This window comes from Piliocolobus tephrosceles, chromosome 11 (assembly GCF_002776525.5).
Source record: "Piliocolobus tephrosceles isolate RC106 chromosome 11, ASM277652v3, whole genome shotgun sequence".
In the NCBI taxonomy this organism is placed as follows: Eukaryota; Metazoa; Chordata; class Mammalia; order Primates; family Cercopithecidae; genus Piliocolobus; species Piliocolobus tephrosceles.
The window spans coordinates 101,489,545-101,512,364 of record NC_045444.1 but is presented as its reverse complement, the minus strand read 5'-3'; the positions used below and the strand labels follow the sequence as shown (position 1 = coordinate 101,512,364).

Genomic DNA, 22,820 nt, shown 5'->3' with positions numbered 1-22,820 from the left:
ACATTAGGAGAGGCACCAGTCTCTCTGGTGTCAAGGAGGGTCCACATGGAAGGAAGTAGTGAATAGTTTGATGGGCTTCAGTTCTCTCCAGTTTCTTCTGAGTTTTCGAATCTTTCATTCATACTGGCATTAATTTCTAAGCTATTTGTTCTATAGTTACTGTGACAAATTACACCAAAATGAGTATCTTAAAACAGCACAAACTTATTATTTTACAGTTCTGGAGGTCAGAAGTCCAGAATTTGGTCTCAGCAAGCTAAAATCCAAGGTGTCGGCAGGGCTGCATTCCTTTTGGCCCCTCTATAGGAAAAGCTGTCTTCTAGATTGTTCTGGTTAGAAGTTCTAGAGGCTCCCCACATTCCTTGACTTTCAGCTTTTTCTGCCATCTTTAAGGTCAACAGTATAGCATTATCCAATCTCTCTTTTTCCCTCTTTGCTTTGCTTCTGGCCAGCTTTCATATTTTCCCTTCTTTATTTTTTTCCCCCAGCACCTTCTTTATACAGACCTGTATTTAAGTTACTGGAATCAAATACCTACTTATTCTTTCTACTGGTAGATTAATGCATGGCCATGTTGCTCTTACCATTCTCTTTCTCTCTCTCTCTCTTTTTTCCCCACTTTTCTCCTTTCTCTTTAAAATGAAAACAGACCTGTACTGGCACTCTTTTTTTTTTTTTTTTTTTTTAAACACATTCATGAGGTGATTAAAGTTTTGCTTTTTAGCCTTAATTTTCCTAAACTTGCCTTTTTTGAAAGTTCATTGTCTGTGTAGTCCCCCAAAGGAAGAAACCTAGTGTTTTCATAGCAAACCTAATTGTGAAAAGATGTGTATTTCCCAGCTTGCCTATTGTCATGACTCATGTGTATGCCATCATCGTATTTTATAAAGCAAATGTTAAAGTTTACAAAACCCCTTACTATTAAAATTACTGTTTTGTATGACTTTAATTTTGGAGAAAATTTGCATTTTCATTCATACCATTCACTATTGGTTTTTAAATCGGAAAAAGAAGTTGTGTATATAGGATAATTAAAATGTTAAATTTTAAAGAGACCAAAAATAGCTCCTGGTTTTTGGAAGAATGGCTGCATTTATACCTACTTTGATTACAAAAGAAGACATGTAAATTGTGATAAAACATAGTTAATATACAGTCAAAAGGAAGAAAATAAAATGAAATACACTACCCAGGAAAAAAGCCATGAATCACATTTTGGTGATACAATCTTTTGGATTTTTTAGTACACGTGTGTGTGTGTGTGTGTGTGTGTGTGTGTATGTATTTTAAAAGATTAGGACTCTTCTGTTCATACTGTTTTCTGATCTGTTCTTTTAAACTAACAATGTGTTATAAATACTTTTTGTATTAATTGACAACATTTGTATTGGCTGCGTTGTGTTTTATCATGTGGATACAATGTGATTTATTTTTAAAACATTCTGGCAAATATTCTTGCAACTACTCATATATATTTCCTTAGAATAAATCCCAGGAAGGAAATTCATGGGGTAACCAGGCGTTTTGAAGTGTTTTTATACATATTAGCAAATCCAGAAAAGGGAAGTTAAACATAACACCCTCCAAGACTGCTCCTACTTAGTGGCGAATGTTAGTTGCAGAGTTGGGGCTCAGCTGGGGGACCTGGATAGTGGTAATCCAGGAGGTAACTTCACAAAGCAGAGTTGCTGCATTTATGTTCTTTCCCAGGCAAATGTGCCATCGTGATGTAATGACTGCTTTTTTTTTTTTTTTTTTTTAATTTTAGGTTACCTCGCACCTCGAAACCTTCCTAGTACTGGATTCTTCCCGTTCCTGCAGACCCTACTATGTGACACAGACTCTAAATGCAAAGACACACCCTATGGCCCACAAGACCTGCTTCGTAGGAAAGGGATTGATGATGCACTATTTAAAGACAGGTGGGGGCACTTCTCAAGTGTGTTCAATTATTCTGAGAGATCAAACCTTGTTTCCTTATGAGATAAGCCAGGAAGCCATGCAAGCTTAGGTACACAATTTTGTTTTCTATGTCTATAAATGTGATGATCTAAATATGAAATAACAAAGTAGGTAGAAACTGGAATAACTGTGTTTATGTGAGATTGAGTACAATCTACTTTGGGTGGATGTCTCAAATTTGCTTTATAAGATGGGTGACTAAGGTAGTCCTCCTTTACATCCCTCAAAGATTCTCTATCCAACCTTAAATTATCAGTGACACATTGCCTGAGACTCATCACAAGCATAAGATGTCATTAAGTGTAGGATAAGTGTCAGGGCCATCATCCTGGAAGAATGACATACTGGTACTACCCTGTGTGATACTTTCAGATACAATAAAACCCAGGAAGTGCAAAAAAAGAAATTAAGGGTGCTGAAGTTCAAAGTAATAAAGTTAAAAGTATACGTAATTGAATGACAACCTTTAAATGAGGTTATTGCGTGTTCTACTGTAGGGTGTAAGGAGCAGTTGAAGAATGAATAGGGAATCTAAATCATTAACAACCTGACTTTACAACCTCAATTTTCCTTCCTGGGATTCTAAACCTAAAGAGACTCCCAGAAGCCCATCTGTCTTGAGAACTGAAAATAATATTGTAATCTTGAATCAACCAAGAACTAATTCTCTGTTAGAGATATTTTTTGAGTATCTCTCAATAAAATATTATATTTATCTATAATCTTAGATATTTAGTTGCCAAACTTTAATACTAAATTCCTTAGCATGTAGCACAATTTCTCCTTTAATACCATTCTCATGATTTTGGTCATCAAATAACATAGGTGATACTTTAAGAGCGTAACTGCAACCCGTTTAGCAAAAAATATAAACATATTAAGAATTGTCATGAGACACAACTTGGAACCCCTAATTGTTGGGTTGCTGATTCACACTGATTTTGTTGTTTCAATAATTAGGCTTGATGCTTAAAACAATCTGATGTCCATTCATTCATTCATTCGTTAATCTATTTAACAAATAGAGCAATAGACTGAGAGGCTTCTATGTGCCAGGCACCATTCTAGGCACTGGGATACAGAGGTGAATAAAACAATTTCTCTATCCTTTTGTTACTTGCGTTCTAAAGGAAGAGAAAGCAACAGCATGATCAAATAAATAGATAGCATAATTAATAATAATGAGTGTGCTAGTGAGAAAATAAAGTAGGTTAACAGGTAGCAATTGTAAAGTAGGGATTTAATAGAGTGTCAAAAGAAGGCCTCTGATAGAAGTGACATTTTGGTAGAGACCAACAAGGACAAGGAAAAACCAGCAGCAGCATATGAATATCTGGAAGAGAGTGTTGCATGCAGAGAAACAGCAAATGATCCTGAGGTGGGGACAAACCCAACCATTTAGAAGAGCAAAAAGTCAGCTAATATGGTTGCAACACAGCAAGGGATGAGGAAAGGGATTCGGATATGTAGAAAAGGAACCTCAGAGACCAGAGCATGCAGAACCGATCATGAAAGAAAAGGTAAGGGTATTCGCATTGTGTGTTTAGTATAAAGAGAAACCATCCGAAAGGTTTTAGCAGGGAAATGACATGACATGACACATTGTCTATGAGAACGGCATGGTTCTAGGCATATGCAAGTATGACCTCAATGAGCACCAGTGTGTAATTAATTCTGTAAGAAGACCACAGCAAGCTAGGGTCTATTCCCTCTTGTATAATCAGTAAAGGTGGGATGCAAAGAAAAATGGCATTCCTTCTCGTTCCAGTGTTGATGGTCTCTATGCTTGTCACTAAGTGAGTGATGAATTAGGAATAATGTATGCTGATGTTCTAGCAGGGGAGGGAAAACATTAAATCAGTAACAATAATAGGAGATAGTACAATGAAGAGTGCCAGAGGGAAGCTGAAGCAAGGCACCCTCTATACTTAAAGCAGAAAGAGAGCTTTCAGCTGGGGTAATCAGGTAAATCTTCACAAAGAGGTTTACTTGAGATGGACATTTTGTGAACCAGGCATGAGAGGAGCTATGAGAAAAATTAATATCCATCATTTACAAACTGGATTACCATTTTACGAAGAACTATAAGGGACATAATTAACAGTATCTAAGAAGTAGACAACTATAGTTCCCTCTAAAGAAGTATTTGTCTATCTAATTTTATAGAGAACCAAACTCATGGGGTTGCATGAGATGAGACACTGAGTTGGTTTTGGAAGGAGGATTAAAGTCCACGTTTATTTTATCATCTGTTGATTATTCTCTAGATGGCGGATCATGTCTGCTTTACTTAGTTTTAGTCTAATCTCCAGGTATTTTGCCTAGCTCAAGTTGTATATTGCTTATATTCACTGTTTTCTCTAAACTACTAAGTGATTGGAGTTTAATTTAGAAAATTATGTACAATAATAAAATTGCATTAATGATATTTCCCATCATGCTATTAACTTTTATGCTTTATATAGCTGTGCAATGAAACTGGCATATATTTTACCAGATAAACAATTCCACTAAAATTGCTTCCCTTTAGTGAAGGAAGATTCACCAGCATAGCCTCATTAGGAATCAAAACCATCTTCCTTTTCTGTTCTATAAGTGAGGGGAAAAAATGCCACCTTTGGTCTCATCAAAAGAGGCCTGCCATGTTTCTTTTAATAGAATGCTCTTCTGAAAGACATGATCACACTGCAGTCACTACTTGTTGGCCAGTCGCCAAGTGTTTTGATGTGATTTTTGCGTCTGGCACCAGCCTTCTGTTATTAAATTCATACTTCTCTAAGCATTAGCTTCAGAATGAGATGTTTAAAAAAAATCCAACACTGTACTCAGCATTGACTCTAACTAGCTGTCTGAAAAAAGAGACAATTACATTTATGGTTTTCTTGCTCATTTGCACAACAGATGATCCAATATCACAGATCTTACCCTTTTCTTTCCTCCTTACACTGCCTCTCAGAATCTATCAGCACAGTGGGAGACCCTGGCCATGTGCCATTGCTCACACAGTTGGCGGATGGCAAAGATCGTTCCCCAGAGGTACAGGGTCATTATTTGGAGAAGGGATTCAGCTTTCCTGCAGATCCTGGGGACAATTGCCTCTGTGGGTTTGCTCCCTATTTCTGTTGACACTCGTTCATGACCTGCGGCTTCTAAATTCATACCTCGGCTCCTATTGTATGGCTCCTGAAGAACTTGAAAAAATATTTAATCAGACTTTAGTCAGGTCAAATTTTAAAGTGCCAAGGCTTTGGTTTAATATTGAAAAATACGGGTGAGCTTAGAAACTAACCAAAAGATATTATTAGGAGTGTAAGATAACTGGAAGTAAAACAGATGTTTGCCTTCATTTGGTTATATAGATGAGAAAGGATGTAGAGGTCTCTTCTTGTATTAATATTAGATTAATTTATAACCACTTGGTAACCATTTTAGCTAAAATCAGCGTAAAAAGAAAGGGCAAAAAGAATTTAAGAGTTTTAAAACTTTCCTCTAGCTTGTGTTAGTATTACATTTTTGTTATTACATAGTTAAAACCACAAAGAGATACATGAATTAAAACAGACATTGATAATTATGAAATAAAATTGATGAAAGTAAAAAAAGAATGGTTAAAATTTTATTTATCAAAACAAAAGTAGAAGAATGTCTTAATTATTACGTAAGCCCAACCATTCATTCAATAAGAACATATTAAATTCGTACAGCATGCTGGAGGCTATGCAAGTCACTACAGATACAGAAATGAATGAGGCATACGTCTTGCCCTATATAAACTTACAGTTCAAGTGGGAAAGAGAGAAGTAGAGACAAGATAACAGGTAAACTGCTATATAACATGGTAAATGTAATGAATGTCTGTTTAAGTCTCACTGTGCCCAGAATACTACACAACAAATGGTGAATAGTTTCACAGATACCATAACACATTGTTTCTGCCTGAGGAATATGGATCTTACTGGAGAGTATATTAGTGAAGTGGAGATAGGTGTGGGTGGGCAGATGCCAGGAGAGTTCTTTCAGAGGCTTTTAAGAGTGTGGTCATGGAGAACAGACAGGGTGGTGGTTACCAGAATAGCAGAATGTATATTTGAGATAGGTCATGGAGAAAGAATGCCAGAATTCAGCGAAAGGGAAAAATAGAGTCACTTGCATAGTTGTCTTACAGGAATAGGCCAATAGCTTTGCTACTGACTGTGATGGAGAGATTACACATTTCCCTGCAGTGTTGCCAAATTAATCTGCTTACTTCATGGTTAGGTAGAACATAATCTGCACCGTGTCATCTGAGAGATACAGTGGTGTTATCTCCTTCTCCCGATATTCTGTGTGTTGCTGGCACATGTAGGATACCCCCTAATCTGCCCATAATAATAGCCCAACAAATTTTGGAAATGTATTAGTTGGCCTCTACTCACTATATACTATAACTAACTCCAAAGTTTTTCCTAAGAATATAGAAAAACCCTAGGACACAGTAACATATTAAGACATTTCTAAATCTTAATGTTTTAACTGATATGGATTGTTGGATTATAACTGGGTCACCTATGAGAGACATATGTTTTGAATGTGGACAGATATCCATAGCTGAAGTAAACATGACCCTTAGGGAATGAGGGTCAGGATGAAATATGAATAATTAAAACAATTAAAATTTTCCTGTGGGTGATTTCTGTTTGGGATATCCAGGAAGGACAACTGCGTCAAATCACTGAGGGGGCCTCAAACCGCTACAGTGTCCTTAGTCCTTATTTGCAGTTAAAAGTTAGTGATAAATGTCATCTGGAAGTGGGATCAGAACTAGACTTACAGCAAATCTCGTATGTTTCCAGGTGCCACTACATACCCATGTAATTCTAATTCTGGGGAAATGAGAAAAAATACATATGTAAATTTAACTAACCCTTAGAGACAAAAAAGAATGTCAGAATTTTCTTTCCAGGATTTGCCGTATGTCCCTTGCCTGATAGGAATTCCTCTTATAGATTATGCCGTGGCACCCACTACCAATTACACAGGTAGTGATGTTTCCTACTCATAGGAAAAAAACACCCAGTAGAAGTACATGCATTTTACCATTAAGACGATATATATAAATGTGACATTTCCTGAAAGTAACTATTGGTAGACATGTCTGAGAACAAGTAAAATCTATTCAGTGCTTAGCACTTTTTTCCCTCAGAATGATGGAATTCTCAAATCCAAAATGTTTCCCGTATTGAGTTCCACTCCAAAATAGAGCCCTGCAAATGTCACTGAGGCAGAATCTACATCTTCACCATCTTAGAGGAGAGGCCCTTAGCCATGCCCATGGTACCGTGCATGTGGCTGGATCCAGTAAAAGTTAGTAAACTGGTGCCATGGGCCACTTAGTGATTTGACTCAAGTTTTGTTGGTTCACCCAGAGGGTTGAATTTTCTGGAATCAGATGGGCCTATGTCCCACATTCAGGGGACAGCTAAGTTTTGTGCAATACTTTCATATACTTCCCAGAGATATCCAGTATGAGACACAGTCTCTGAGACTTTCTTGGAGCTATTTAGAGCTCCTGAATAGGACTTTTATCTCTCCTGATTTGATTTGGTCATGGGGACTGGAAATGGGGATGAGTTCAATAATTCCATTATCTGTCATAGTCTAGTACAGGGTTTCTCAACCTTGATTCTCAACTACTGATAACTGGGACCAGATAATTCTTTGTTGTGTTGTACATTGTAGGATGTTTCAGCATCACCCCTAGCCTCTACTCACTAGATGCCAGTGACACTCCACGCACAGTTGTGACAATCAAATATGTCTCCAGACATTGTCAAATGTCCCCTGGGGTAGGGGGAATTATCCACACTTGAGAACCACTGGGCTAATAGAAGGCTGAAGGAAAAATTTTTCTGGTTGCAAGAGGCTTGCATTAAGGATGTGAGTAAGAATCTTGTTCTATAAGAAATACAAATGGGACTAACTCAGATTTGGGGGTCCTGTCATGTGTTCCAGTCCTCCTTTGTGCTTGTCCTTACCTAGCTATTCTCATTAATGTACCATAATCCCTGTAAAATCTTGTTTTACTTGCCCATTATTTTACATATAATAAGAATGTAGTCAATGTTGGTGAGTTAATAAATGAATATGGTATGTACAATGTAAGACGGTAACTTTGGGGCTATGGCTGGGTGTTTCCTTTTCTAAGAATCCTTGCAGAATCAGATATGCAACAATGGAGAGCAGGCCACAGCCATTTAAAAAAAGATGCTTTAGTGGTAAGTTGTTCCAAGTAATGTGGACAGATATCCATAGCTGAAGTAAAGATGACCCTTAGGGAATGAGGGTCAGGATGAAATATGAATAATTAAAACAATTAAAATTTTCCTGTGGGTGATTTCTGTTTGGGATATCCAGGAAGGACAACTGCGTCAAATCACTGAGGGGGCCTCAAACCACTACAGTGCCCTTAGTCCTTATTTGCAGTTAAAAGTTAGTGATAAATGTCATCTGAAGTGGGATCAGAACTAGACTTACAGCAAATCTCATTATCAAGTATCCAGTGCTTGTCATGTGCTAAACATCCTACTATCTGCCAACACAGTACACTGTAGGCTTTTCTTAAGTACCTTACAGTCTAAAAAGGGGGAAATTGGTACACACTACTGGTGGAATATTTATCTCATAAATAGATAAAGAAGTTACATAAACCCATAAAATGAGGAAGGGGTTATACAACTCTGGGTGAGGGCCTGTGCCTCATTCCATATCACTAGTCAATACTTGTAGGTTCCAGATCTATAAAATAATGGGGTCCATCCATTTGGATTCCGGAGCTTTTGAAGTTTCTACGATTCTGAAGGGATTACATCTAAAGTGTGGGCCTCCAGCTCCATACTGATGGTGAAGGTTGCATCTTTGCAACATCTTGTATGGGTACTCTGGCCAAGAGCGAATATTGATGAGTACCTATGACGACAGGGCCAAGAGAGACTCTTGGTACACACACCTCATGTCATACAACAACCTTGTAAGGTAGGTGTTATCATTGCTAATTTGCTGGTGAAGGAGACGATGGCTGGAATCTTTCAGAAAGAGAGAGCTGAAATTCCAAAGATATCTTCTAACTCTAAAGTCCTTTCTGCCATACCCCAACAATATGGTCTCTTTTTATTTAATCAGCCATCAGATCTTATGGTCCTACACTACGTTAGATATCGGGAATATAAAGATAAATGAGACATGGTAGCTTTTCCCAAAGATGTCACAGTGGAAATAGAAAAAGTGGTGGGAATAGGTACAGATAGATATGATATAAGTGTGCATTAAGTGCTTGTGTGAAATAACGGGAAGGGTGCTATTTCTCGACCACTGTTCGAAGCATGTAGTGCTTTGTCTATAAGCATGACCCTGCTCATTAGAAACTTCAGGGAATGCCATTAACTCAGTAAGACCAGCTACTTTCTTGCTCTCTTTAAGTAGGTTAATCGGAAGTTAATAGAATTAATTGCCTTTGTTTGGGGGGAAGTAAGCTGTGTTTCACCTTACAGCATTAATTCATCTTTTTACGCGCATACACTGTTGTACATTTATTTTGTGGTTTCAATTTTAAGAGTTTAAAGAAAACAGTTTTGATGTGCAATGGGAATAGACACATGCTGTCACACCACACCTTGTCAATGCAAAATGAAGCTGGAGAACATTTTCAGGAAGGGGAACAGCAAAGCACACGTGATATCCAACTCTCACTTCCAAAAAAAAAAAAGACACATTAAGGCTATATAAAAGGATGTGGGCAACCACATCACACTGGGCACTTCCTGGTGAGAGAAAAGCGCTGTTAGAATGGGAGCTGCTATGGGTCCTTGTCTAGGAGCAGTCATTTTACTGGTGGGCAAGCTCAGAGCTGCAGAGCCAGCTGCTTGCTGGGAAGGGAATGAGTTTGTCTTTCCATGGTGTTTCAATGCTATTTGTAGGAGTAATTTTAGATTTCTTATCTGAATGTGGGAAGATGAGTGAAGTGTCCTCTGTGGGGCAGATGCAGCTTTTGCTTCTCCAAGAGCACACTTTCTTAGTTTCCTGTTGCCTCTTCTTTCTTTTTTTTCCCACTTCCTCACCACCATTCATTATTCAGTCTGTTTTCTCTTGCTCTTTCATTGCTCATTTTGATCTTTGTCATCCTCCCTTTCGTTTTTGTTGCTGTCCCTAGTCCTTAAAATTTTTATGAAGGCAGTTTTTGCTTTCGTTTTCAAAATGTGTTGATATTCAATAGTCCTCGTGGGATTTCAAGCCAAACTAAAAAAAGGTCGAGAAAAAGAAAAGTAAACTCGACTTTCTCAAACTTTCTAAAACTTCTTTTTGAGAAAAGGGAATATGTTCAGGTCAGTTCTTATTTTTACCTGAACAGTTTTCCCATCCACATAGTCAGCATAAGGAATGTAAAAAGATTTAGGGGCATACAGTCAGGGTCATGAATAATTCAAATATATATTAAGAATGCAGAGTTTTGGAGCGAAAAGTACATTTTATGGAGAATATTGGAAAAACACTAGGGAATGAAAACAAATATCACTTCTTTTTCTTTTTCCAATTATAAATCCCAAAGTACCCTGGAACCAGGATTCAGATCTTCTTTCTAAAACAGAAGTCAAATTGAACCACGGTAGTAAGCAGAATTTCTTGCTTTTCCATTATCTTTTTATAGCCATTGTTATGTACCTCAAGGTTTTTATAAACAACTCCATAAAATTCACCAACTTTTTGGAATTCTAAAAATTATTTGCATCCTGGCATTTAGACCGATTTTATTTTTGAAACATACATACTTATTTTAGGCACATGCTTTTTGATACATCCAGTTTTCAAGAAAATGTGATCATCTCCATTTTAATAATAAACTAAACAAAAAGTGAACTTTTAGAAAAGAGGGGGTTACTAATTGTGGGAAGGCCCAGCAATATTTTCTTCCAAAACCTAGTATGATCATGTTGTACGGGGATTCCTGGCACCATAATGTAATTATTACTGCCTTGACACATTCAGTGCAATGGAAAATTTATTTTAATGTTATTCTTGTTATACCTGGTGCCATCTGTGATGACATCAACCATAATTCCTGGCACATAGTGGGTATTCAATAAATGTTTGACCTTTTTCTTCTTCCTTGAATCTGTGTTGAAAATCTTTAAAAGGCCATCTATAATTTAACATAGAAAACTTATTTTTCTTTTAATGTTGACAAATAAGCAGACCTTTCTTTCTTTCAGTCCCCAAAGCACTCTTGGATTCTCATTTATTTGGGATTTACCAACTTTTTAAAAGAAAAATACACATCATACATATTTTAAGTATTTATCTCTAATGTCTTTTTAAATGTCCTTTCTATAAGATTAAAGTAAAAATAACTATTTTAAACATCATCTAGGCCATTTTCTCTGAATAAAAATATATTTTGTAAGAGACCTTATATATTCATTGGTGTGTGGTTAGGTGAATTCTTCCATTAAAATCCTGGAAACTATATTAAATATTTGAAAGTCCTCAGACAGCCCTGGAATCTGCCACATAATACATTGCTGTAACTAACTAAAATTAATGTGGGAGAAGTTATAGAGTTCTTGCTTTTTCTTCTCTAGTGAGATTCTGAGAAAGTCATCCAACCTGGATAAGGACAGCAATTTATCATTCCAGAGCACCCAAGTTCCAGAAGGAAGGCATGCATCACTAGGTAAGCTATTTTCTTCTGTAGAGTTTAGAACAAGCCTTGTGGAACAGTAAAGGTCTAATCTTTGAAAGGTTTATACTTTAAACTTTTCAAACAAAGATGGAATGCTTAGAATATCCCTGAGAGATCTAAATGTTCCTTATGGTTGCCTGAGTATGGCGGTGCAATTACGCAAAGATGTCGAGAATAATTAGAAATTAAGTTCTTACTGAAATACCCTACAGGAGCAAAAGCCTACATGTTGAGAATTGCACCATTTCCCAGAACTGACTCTAGACTCTTTCGCTGTCTGCAATGAGATGATGCGGGGATGGGTTAGAAAGCCCATTAATAAAAATTATTGGAAACAATCTCAGAGGTTTGTCCAGATTTTCCATTTTACAGATGAAAAATATGAGGCTCAGCAAAGTTAGGCGCTGTGTCTATAGCCATACAGCAGAGCTGGCATTAGAAGGACTTGCAGGCCAGTACTCTTTCAGCTGTATGCTTCTTCCTCACACTTAATGCTCAGTATCACAGTGTGACTGTGGACTTGTTTCACATCTGGGCCAGTAGCTCTCAAATTTTCACGTGCAGAGAATCTTCCTGAGTTACTCCCTCAAAACCTGCATTCCTGAGCTTTAGGCACAAGTGATTCAATTCCAAGTGGACTTGAGAAACACTGATTAGAAGCCACATGTTAAAAAAAAAAATGCTTTAAACAGCACGACCGGCTCACATTCATTTGACAAATATTTATCAAGTCCCTAATACTAAGCAGCCACTGTCTTAGGGGCTGGGGATATATTAGTGAACAAAACAAGATTCCTGTATGTTGAAATATGGCTGGTGCTCTGGATAAAAAGGGAGTTTCTTTAAAAAGGTCATGGGATATTTAAGACTTTGTGATATTAAACAACATTCCAATGCAAGTTGATGGAGCAAGTAAAAAAAAAAAAAAAGTCCCATGTTAATGTAGTAGGAACATGGTGATGAATGGTTTTGAGGAGTTAATGTTCTGTTATGAATGATCTGTGGGTGTTTGGCTGAGTAGGTTAAAGCACCATAGAAATAAGGTTATAATGTTATGGTCTAGTAAGTTTTGCTTTGCTTGGTAGCCACAGATTATGTTTCTCACTCTGGCCAGTTATCTCACAAATATATTCCATAGTCTAAAGGAATCAGATGGCAAATTCTTCAGTCCCATGGGCACTAAAATAAAGCCTAGGCCCTACTGATGATGAGTCACTGGTACCATTGAATATTAAGATTCTTTGCTCTGAGGATGACAAAATACTTCTGTTTTAAATTTATAAAAGTCAATATACTGGCTTAGTGAACATCCATGTTATAAATATGAATGTAGTCTTCTAGCTAATGCTCCAAACCCAGAAAATTCTGCTATATCATAAATAAACAATACTAGATGCAGACGCATTGGGAATTACTTAATTAGAGTATACTGTAGTCCAGACTAATTGCTTTATCCTATTTATTTGATCTAAAATATTATTCAGAAACCACTTGGAGGAGAGAATTTATGATTCTAAGCAGATTTCAGTGTCCCAATTGGATAATTAAAAGAAAAGGCCATTATCGCCAGATGTGCATTGGCAGATCCTTTGAACAGATGTTGGATATGATGGATCTGTGAAGCTAGTGTAGGTACCTCAAATCCTCCAGGCCTGCACAGAAATGATTCGGTTTATTGGGCAATAATATTGGTGATGAAGTTTAATGTCACAGACTGGAATGAAAGTAAATGACATCTAAATGATTGGAAAAAAAAAATAAGAACAGACCAAAGCCATCACAATTTTATATGAAAAGAAAAACTCATGGAATTTGCCATTTTTCCAGTATAAAATGTTCATGGAAGAGGCACATTTGAGCACATCCTTGCTGTAGTGTATATGAGGTCACAAGTGATGTTTATGGATTCTCATGCAGTCCTGTGCATTTGTGTGTGTTTGGAATGCCAATCTGTTCCTTCTTTGATTACAGCCACAGTATTTCCCAGTCCAAGTTCTGATTTGGAAAGTCCCGGAACATATACTTTCAATGGCAGTCAAGTGCTCGCACGAATTCTTGGCTTGGAAAAGGTAACTTGATTCAGTTTTGTAATGAGTACAGTGATCCAACATAGGCCTTTTAGGTTAATAGAAGGATCTCTCAAATAGCAAGATGTTTGGAGCACCTTTCCTATTTAGAGTAATATCTTAGGCAACTTCTTTCCTTAGGAACTCTTCAATAAACAGCTTAATTTTAAGACATTCTGAATTCCTTAAGATCTTCAGTATTTATTTACTTCTCTGTTAAGTCCCTTAATTGAACTTAAAGTGTTCATTTAATAAGAAATTAGGGTGGCATTATATGTGATGTTTTAATTTTCTGAAACAGGAAAGAAAAAAAGACCAAATGAAGTTATAATGCTCTTCGAATTTGCTGCCTCATCCATACTAATCAAGTCTTCGGAAAAATTAGAGCTAAGGAAAATATTGCCCCGAAGTAGGAAAATCCTTTTTCTTAGCATATTTTAGAGAGCTTACCCATGGATTTCTCTATTTTCTAGAGACCATCCACTTTAAGATTTCCCAGATTGCAAGATAATGAACATAATTTCTATCAGAGGTGTGAACTGGCAGCCTCTGAGCTAAATGTGTGTGTGAGTGTGTGTATGGAGATTTTAAGACATTGAATGTACATGCCTTTAAGCAGAACACGTGCTCTTTGTAACTACAATCCCCACTTCTCCTTATTGTCTTTCATCTGGCCAGATTCATATATTTAAGTTATTTGGCTGGTCTCATAGGTATTTAAGTCTTGTTTTATGTGCTCTTTAGAAATGAAAAGACATCATTTTCAACATTTGGCATTAGAGATACTATTCTCTCTCTCTCTATCCCACTTACCTTTCTTCTTTCCTTCCCCATATCATCTACACACACACACACACACACACACACACACATTTTTAATAATATATCTATGTCTTATATAGCAACCATTTCTTTTATCTGATCATGAGACATGTCTTTAAAGTTTATTAACATTCCAATAACCATAACCACTGCTACTGAATATGTCTTTATTAGTTAACACTCTGTATAACTGAGGCATCTCAATAAACTGAGTTATATAAATGAGTCAAAGGCCAGCACAAAAGTGGACTCCAGGAAATGGCATCACACTCATCAACTCTGCCCATGCTGGCCCAAATAGAGGACTTTTCAATCTGTCCAAAATAGACATTGAAAGTCTAGTTTACATAATAGTTGAGGTTTCTAATGTTTTTTGTCTGGCATAGAAGTCTCTCAATATGCCCAGTTAATTCCAGTCTGAAGCTTCCCCCAATCAAGTACAGTGTATAAATTAGAGAACGTTATTCTATTCCATTCTAATTCTTACATATTGGTTCCTAGAAGTAGACAGTCTTGCACTGGATCAGATAAATTCTTTAATATCTAGAAGAGCAATGCTATTCTCCAAAATGCTACTTTATCGTATTGAAACTCCCAAGTTCTCTTTCTCATATGGAATAAAATTTCAGAATTTTGTGAGGCAGCACAGAGCTATATATCCAGGGGAGATAAGCCAAAAATGAAATTTCTATGTATGGATACATATTTTTAGAGTAGTTGGAGCAGGGAAGAGATGTAAAAATTAGGATGATATATTGATGCCTGTGTCAGCAATCTCTCTGATTCCTCTTTCTTTCTCTTTACTGCTTTCTGCAACACTTGCAAGAATGAGTAGAGAAATCATTTTGGGGTGAGTTTATGTGGACTGTTAGAAGAGAGATATGGATGAATGACTAGAAGGCCTAACACTTATAGTACATCCCAGATAAATGGATTCTGTCTTGTCCCATTACTTGTAGAATTTGAGTCACTAGAAGGTAGCGTGTATATTTTGTAATATACACTTAAGAGGAGGATGAAATTGGCCTCACCTCATGGAGTAATAAGAATTAATTATTAAGATGGACCTCTGAAGTCTGACAACAAACTATTATCAGCTCTGTAAATATCTAAACAACTTAATAATGGTAAATATGATCAATATTATTGGTAAAATACTGCTACATCGTGACTGGCCTGAATTATGAATATATAGGGAGATTATGATGATTCCATTATGAAAATGATTTCCAGTGACTACTTTTAGTAGTTATGCCTGCTATTATATATTTTCATATATGTTTTCCTTTTTCTTTCTATATAGAAGACTTACATGGAAGAATTGCTTTGCAAATGAAGCAATCTATATTTGTACACTTCTGTAAATAAACACCGTTCATCCTAGGAATAGACCTCGAAGCTCCTTCTGTTGGAAGTCTTCCAAAGATCACAACCAGTTTCCCATGAGTGTCAGGAAGAGTTAGGACACCTGAGTTTCTGCTGCTCAATGTCCAGAAAAAATGAATAAGATTTTTATGCATGAAGATTTTTGTAAGCAAAGACTCTGTACATTGAGGTTTTCTAGTCAGAGACAAGAAATGAGTTCAGTCAAATAAATCATATATAAATCATTTAAATAATAACAATGACAAGGATTTACCACATTCATGCATTCACTCTACAAGTTCTCATGGGTAAATTATATGTCCTTTATTGTTATTTGAATAGCTGCTATAATGGAGGACCTCAAAATGGCTATTTTGAAGACAGCTTAGATTCCTTGAAGACTAGAATATTTGAACATCTACAATTATTAACATTCATATTTTACTCTTTTCACACATGCTTTTAGCTGTTAAAGCAAAATTCAACTTCAGAAGATATACGAAGAGAACTGTGTGATAGCTATCCAGGATACATTGTGGATGATGCCTTCTCTTGGACCTTTCTAGGAAGAAATATTTTTAACAAATTTTGCCTTTCTAACATGACCCTTTTAGAGTCTTCTCTCCAAGAACTAAACAAACAGTTCTCCCAGGTGAGTGTAGATCTTTGATGTACAAAGTGACTCAACATGAATTAAAGGGCAATTCTATAGCCCATGTAGACTGGGAAATGCTGACTGGGATATTTGTTTACCTTAGGCATGTTTTCCTCGCATAGACATCTGCACGCAAAGTTTAATCTTAAGTAGTATTACATATTTAATGTGAAAGCTTGAAATGATTTCAATGCTAAATGTAAACTATTACATTATGGTTAATGTGGACACACCTTTTAAATAAAATATGGCTTTGCTCTACAGTAAATGAAGTTTGATTGTTTTCTCTGAGATCTTTAGGTGAGATTACTCAGGCTGTGATACAAGTTTAATAATTAAATTATCACAGTCATATAACTGTCAGAATTTAGAATAATGGGTAAAATCTTTTTATTTTTCTCACTGACTTCAAACCTAGTTTGAAAAGCTAGTTTTTCTTTAATTGTGAATTTTCAAAAACTTTTATTTTAGGTTCAGGGGCACATATTGCAGGTTTGTTATATAAGTAAACTTACGTCACAGTGGTTTGTTGTCTAGATTATTTTGTCACCCAGGTACTAAGCCTTGTACTCAGTAGTTATTTTTTCTGATCCTCACCCTCATCCCACTCTTCACCCTCAAGTAAGTCCTAGTATCTGTTGTTCCCCTCTTTGTGTCCATGTGTTCGCATCATGTAGCTCCCACTTATAAGTGAGAAAATGCAGTATTTTGTTTTCTGTTCCTGCATAGTTTGCTAAGGATGATGGCCTCCAGCTCCATCCATTTGCCTGCAAAGGACATCATCTTGTTGTTTGTTATGGTTGCATAGCATTCCGTGGTGTATGTGTACCACATTTTGTTTATTCAATCTGCCTCTGATGGGCATTGAGGTTGATTCCATGTCTTCGTTTTCGTTTTGTTTTGCTTTTTGTTTTTTCTGAGACACAGCTTCACTCTGTCACCCAGGCTGGAGGGCAATGGTGCTATCTCAGCTCACTGAAACCTCCGCCTCCCAGGTTCAAGTGATTCTCGTGCCTCAGCCTCCCAAGTAGCTGGGACTACAGGCGCAGGCCACCACGTCCAGCTAATTTTTTTTTTTTTTTTTGTATTATTAGTAGAGATAGGGTTTTGTCATGTTGGCCAGGCTCGTCTTGAACTCCTGACTTTAAGTGACCCACCTGCGTTGGCCTCCCAAAGTGCGGGGATTACAGACGTGAGCCACTGCACCCGGCCAAGTCTATGTCTTTGTTATTGTGTGACTAGTGAACATATGTGTGCATGTCTTTATAGTAGAATAATTTATATTCTGCTGGGTATATACCCCATAATGGGATTTCTGGATTGAATGTTTTTAGGTCTTTGAGGAATCACCACACTGTTTTCCATAATGTTGAAACTAATTTATACTCCCAGTAACAGTGTTTAAGTGTTTCCTTTCTCTGCAACCTCACCAGCATCTGTTATTTTTTGACTTTTTAATAGCCGTTCTGACTGGTGTGAGATGGCATTTCATTGTGGTTTTGATTTGCATTTCTCTAATGATCAGTGATATTGAGCTTTTTTTCATATGCTTGTTGGCTGTAGGTATGTCTTCTTTTGAAAAGCATCTGTTCATGTCCTTTGCCTACTTTTTAGTGGAGTTGTTCTTTTTTTCTTTAGACTTTTTTCAGATGCATAGTTTGCAAAAATGTTCTCCCATTCCATAGGTTGTCTGTTTATTCTGTTGATGGTTTCTTTGCTGTGCAGAAGCTCTTAAGTTTAATTAGATCCCATTTGTCAATTTTTGCTTTTGTTTTGATTGCTTTTGGCATCTTTGTCATAAAATATTTACCATTTCCTGTGTCTAGAATTGTGTTGCCTAGGTTATCTTCCAGAGTTTTTATAATTTGGGGTTTTACATTTAAGTCTTTAATCAAACTTCAGTTAAATTTTGTATATGGTTGTAAGCAAGGGGTCTGGTTTCATTCTTCCACATATGGCTAGCCAGTTATCCCAATGTCATTTATTGAGTAGGGAGTTCTTTCCCCATGGCTTGTTTTTGTCACCTTTGTTGAAGATCAGATGGTTGTAGGTGTGTAGCCCTATTTCTGGGTTTGTTATTCTGTTCCATTGGTATATGTGTCTGTTTTTGTACCAGTACCATGCTGTTTTGGTTACTGTAGCCCTGTAGTATAGTTTGAAGTTAGGTAACATGATTCCTCCAGCAAGAAGTTAAATTTTGATAAAACAATATATCCCTCTCACCAAAATATTATACATTAGAACCAAGAACACTCTACTATGGAGTGTTTGCATACATTAGTCTTTAAAAAACTTAATTTAATGCTAAGTTCCAGGATACATGTATAGGATGTGCAGGTTTGCTGCAAAGGTAAATGTGTGTCATGGTGGTTTGCTGCACCTATCAACCCATCACCTAGGTATTAAGCCAAGCATGCATTAGCTATTTATCTGGATGTTTTCCTTTCCCCTACCCACCTCTGACAAACCCCAATGTGTGTTGTTCCCCTCTGTGTGTCCATGTATTCTCATTGTTCAGCTCCCACTTACAACTGAGAACATGTAGTGTTTGGTTTTTTGTTCCTGTGTTAGTTTGCTGAGGATAATGGCTTCCAGCTACATACATGTGCCTACAAAGGACATGATCTCATTCCTTTTTTCTGGCTGCATAGTATTCCATGGTGTATAGTATCATATTTTCTTTATCCAATCTATCATTGATGGGCATTTGGGTTGATTTCATGTCTTTGCTATTATGAATAGTGCATACACTGGCCTTAAACAACAATGGTAAAAATGGATACCAATAATCTACATTTAATGAAACCCCACATACAATGAGAGATCACAAAAAAGTTCAAAATTCTCTTGAAATTTTATAGGTATAAATAAATGAAATATGTCCATATCTAGTATTTTCTCTTGATTTTTTGAATTTTTATTGTAATTTCTTTTAAGTACAGAATGCTTAAATAACCCTTTAGTAATCTGAGTTTTCCAAAGTAACCCAATTAGAGGTATGGTTATAATAATCCCCAATCCAATGTAAAGCACTTATGATATATTTTTTAACAAAATGGCGGTCATGTAGAATAGAATATGTGGTAAAAAAAAAAAAAGACATTATTCAAAATCACATAGCATTAAGTATGTGTAATTGTAATAGTAAACACTTTCCTGAATTATACACACACACACACACACACACACACACACACACACATAAATCTATCTTTATCTCTACTAATCTGTGTATTAGTTTTAGGAGTACTCCATGCAAACAATATAATATCTAGTAATAAGTATAGGGAAGATATATCTGCAACTCCTAAACCAAGTCCTAAGGAAAAAAACATTACTCAAAGCTAATTTTATGTTAGGAACTGAATTTTAATTTTGAAATATATAATTTGAAATATTTTATATAAATACGGCTTTCTTAACCAAACTTTATGCCAATTTCTGGAGCTACAGGGAAAAGATCCAATTATGTTTAAGAACATTAGAAATAGTTGCTGGTTTTCCAAATAAAAGATTGGCTTCAAACTGAGTGAAGATCTAAAAGAATTGCTTATGTGAAAATCAGATTTTTGATGCTTTTAAAAACAGCAAATCACGTGATTACGAAAGTTAAAGTCTCATTTTACTCTGTTTGTGGTTTTATATTTTAAGCTATCCAGTAACCCCAACAATCAGAAGATAGTGTTTCAGGAAATAGTCAGAGTGCTGTCTTTCTTCTCACAAGTGCAAGAGCAGAAAGCTGTGTGGCAGCTTCTCTCTAGTTTTCCAAATGTGTTTCAGAATGACACGTCACTAAGCAATCTATTTGATGTTCTTCGAAAGGCAAACAGGTAAGAAAATATAAGAATTAAATGTAATATTAGTGTTTACAAAGAAGTCTTTAAAAAATGTTACCTATGATGATTACTGTTAGGTGGGTTATTTAAAAACAGAACAAATAATCCTTCAGCCTCTTATTGCAGATTTTAGCAACAAAGGTGAGTGTATTAGTTAAACAAAGAAGAAACACACACTGTGGTCATCAAGGTTATGGAAGCATCCATGAGGAACTGATCCTAACTGTTGTATCGTTACTGGGAATCACAGAGCTTCTAAGAATGAGGTGTACAGCAGGACCAATGGTATATTGCAGCACTGACTCCAGCTCATTCAGGGACAACCTGAGCTCTATGCATCAAGCATTTAAACCATCCAGGAATAAAATATCTCAGTGAGTTTTGTTTGGTACCATCCAATATAAAACAACCATTTTGGTAAGAGTTTTGTTCCTAGTCACCTCAAAGAGGTTGTTCTCCCTCACGTGTAGTCAGCTTAGGAAAATGACTTTTCCAAGCCTGAATATCAGTTAGCCTTGGTATATAGGTTATAAAGATTTTTAAATCTTTGCAGGAGAAACCCCTTTAAAGGTTACTTTATTTGGAAAAGAGATCTGAGCATGGCCAGTATTTAGAGTTTAATGGACAGTACTTAGGTTTTGATTGCCGTGTATAGCTAATTTGAAAATATGCCTTAAAAATCCAACTACTGCATCAATGATGTTCGATTATTAAGTGCCTATTACATGCTAGACATGTTACCAAGCCGTTTGTACACATTATCACATTGAATCTTACAACAAACAGTATTTATTTTATAAATTAGGTAACAGTCATAAAAATTAAGTATTTGTAGATCATGCATCTTGAAGGGTTTGCAACTAGGTTTTCTAACTCCAGAACCCAGGCTGCCTCTCTTATATGTCACTAATAGCATGATGTAGTCTATTTTGTATGTCTAAAGCATCAGACGAGATTGTTTTTTTACTTTTGGAATGCTTTTAAGAGCTTATATCTGTTCAAAGACCTTATAATAAGTCCTTGTATTGATACAATAATCTCATTTGATTCTCAGAATAGTGCTTTGAGCTGGAGACAACAGGTTCCCATTTTACAGAAGAGGAGACAAATCCTTATGGAGGTCAAATGGCTTCCCCAAGGTTCTACAGTTAGTATGTGGCAAAGCCAGGACCTAAGCTCAAGGAATTAGAATCCCAGTCCTATACTGTTTCCATGGTAACACACCATAACTGGAATACAGAAGAAGCAAGATATTATGCAGTTTGATTCTCTATGTTAACCCTCATTTTATCTCTTAGGGAAATTTTCACTCACTCAGAATTTTGACATTTGATCCTTTTCCTCCTATTTATCTTCTGTCTTAGGAAGCAAACAGGTGAATCTGTAAAAGGAGAAAAGGAGAAGGGGAATTGTATGACTTGTATAGTGTAGCAGTGAAAAGAGTCAAAATAATATTCAGACCACAAATAAGATATCACTACACAATCACTGGAATGGGTAAAATGTTCAAAGATATATAATTCCAAGTGTCGGCAAGAACATAGAGCAACTGAAGCGGTCATATATTACCAGTTAGCATGGAAAACAACACAATCATTTGGAAAATAGTGTGACAGCTTCTAATGAAGTTAAACAGTAGATCCATATGAGGCTGCATTCTACTCTTGGGTATTTATCCAAGAAAATGAAAGTATACACCCATACGAAGACTTGTATGCTAATGTTTATTTCTTGATAATAGCTAAAAGTTGAGCTGGGTAATCAAATATCTATAAACAAAATGGCAAAACAAATGTGGTTTATTCATATAATTCATATATTAAAATGCAACACAGCAATAAAAATAAGCAGATTATTGAGTCACAGAAGGTAAATAAGTTTCATTAATATTATGCTGGCAAAAACATCAAAACAAAAAATATATACTGTGTATGTAGATAGTGTATCATCCTATTTATAGAAGGTTCTAGAATTGACACAATCTATAGTGTTAGAAATCAGATCAGTGAATTCAGGAGCAACTTCATGAGAAATATTTTCTGGGGTGATTGAAATGTTTGTATCTTAATTGGCATGGTGGTTACATGTATGTGTATTTGTCAAAACTTATAATTTCACTTTGTACCTCGTAAGTTCATACAATTAAAAATTATCACTTTACAACTTCAAAAAACTCATTGAATTGTACACCTAATATAGGTGCATCTTATTGTATTTAAATTATACTTCAATGAAATTTGATTAAAAAATCAACAACAACAAAATGACAAAAATTCCACAAAATAATATGTAGCAAAAGGCAGAAGGACTAAAAATACTCTAGGCATTATTTTTTTTAATTTATTTTTTATTATACTTTAAGTTCTAGGGTACACGTGCACAACATGCAGGTTTGTTACATA

The 22,820-nt window shown here is 36.1% G+C and overlaps 1 protein-coding gene across 1 annotated transcript in view; it reads left to right on the top strand.

The window, feature by feature from the left end:
• The window catches only part of ABCA12 (ATP binding cassette subfamily A member 12), a 214,699-nt gene that overhangs the window by 79,197 nt on the left and 112,682 nt on the right, over positions 1–22,820 (top strand). Inside the window, exons 3-7 of the mRNA XM_023217266.2 lie at positions 1,769–1,922; positions 11,574–11,665; positions 13,646–13,743; positions 16,394–16,579; positions 20,234–20,412. Of these exons, the coding sequence (XP_023073034.1) occupies positions 1,769–1,922; positions 11,574–11,665; positions 13,646–13,743; positions 16,394–16,579; positions 20,234–20,412 (709 nt within the window). The remainder of the gene's footprint in view (positions 1–1,768; positions 1,923–11,573; positions 11,666–13,645; positions 13,744–16,393; positions 16,580–20,233; positions 20,413–22,820) is intronic.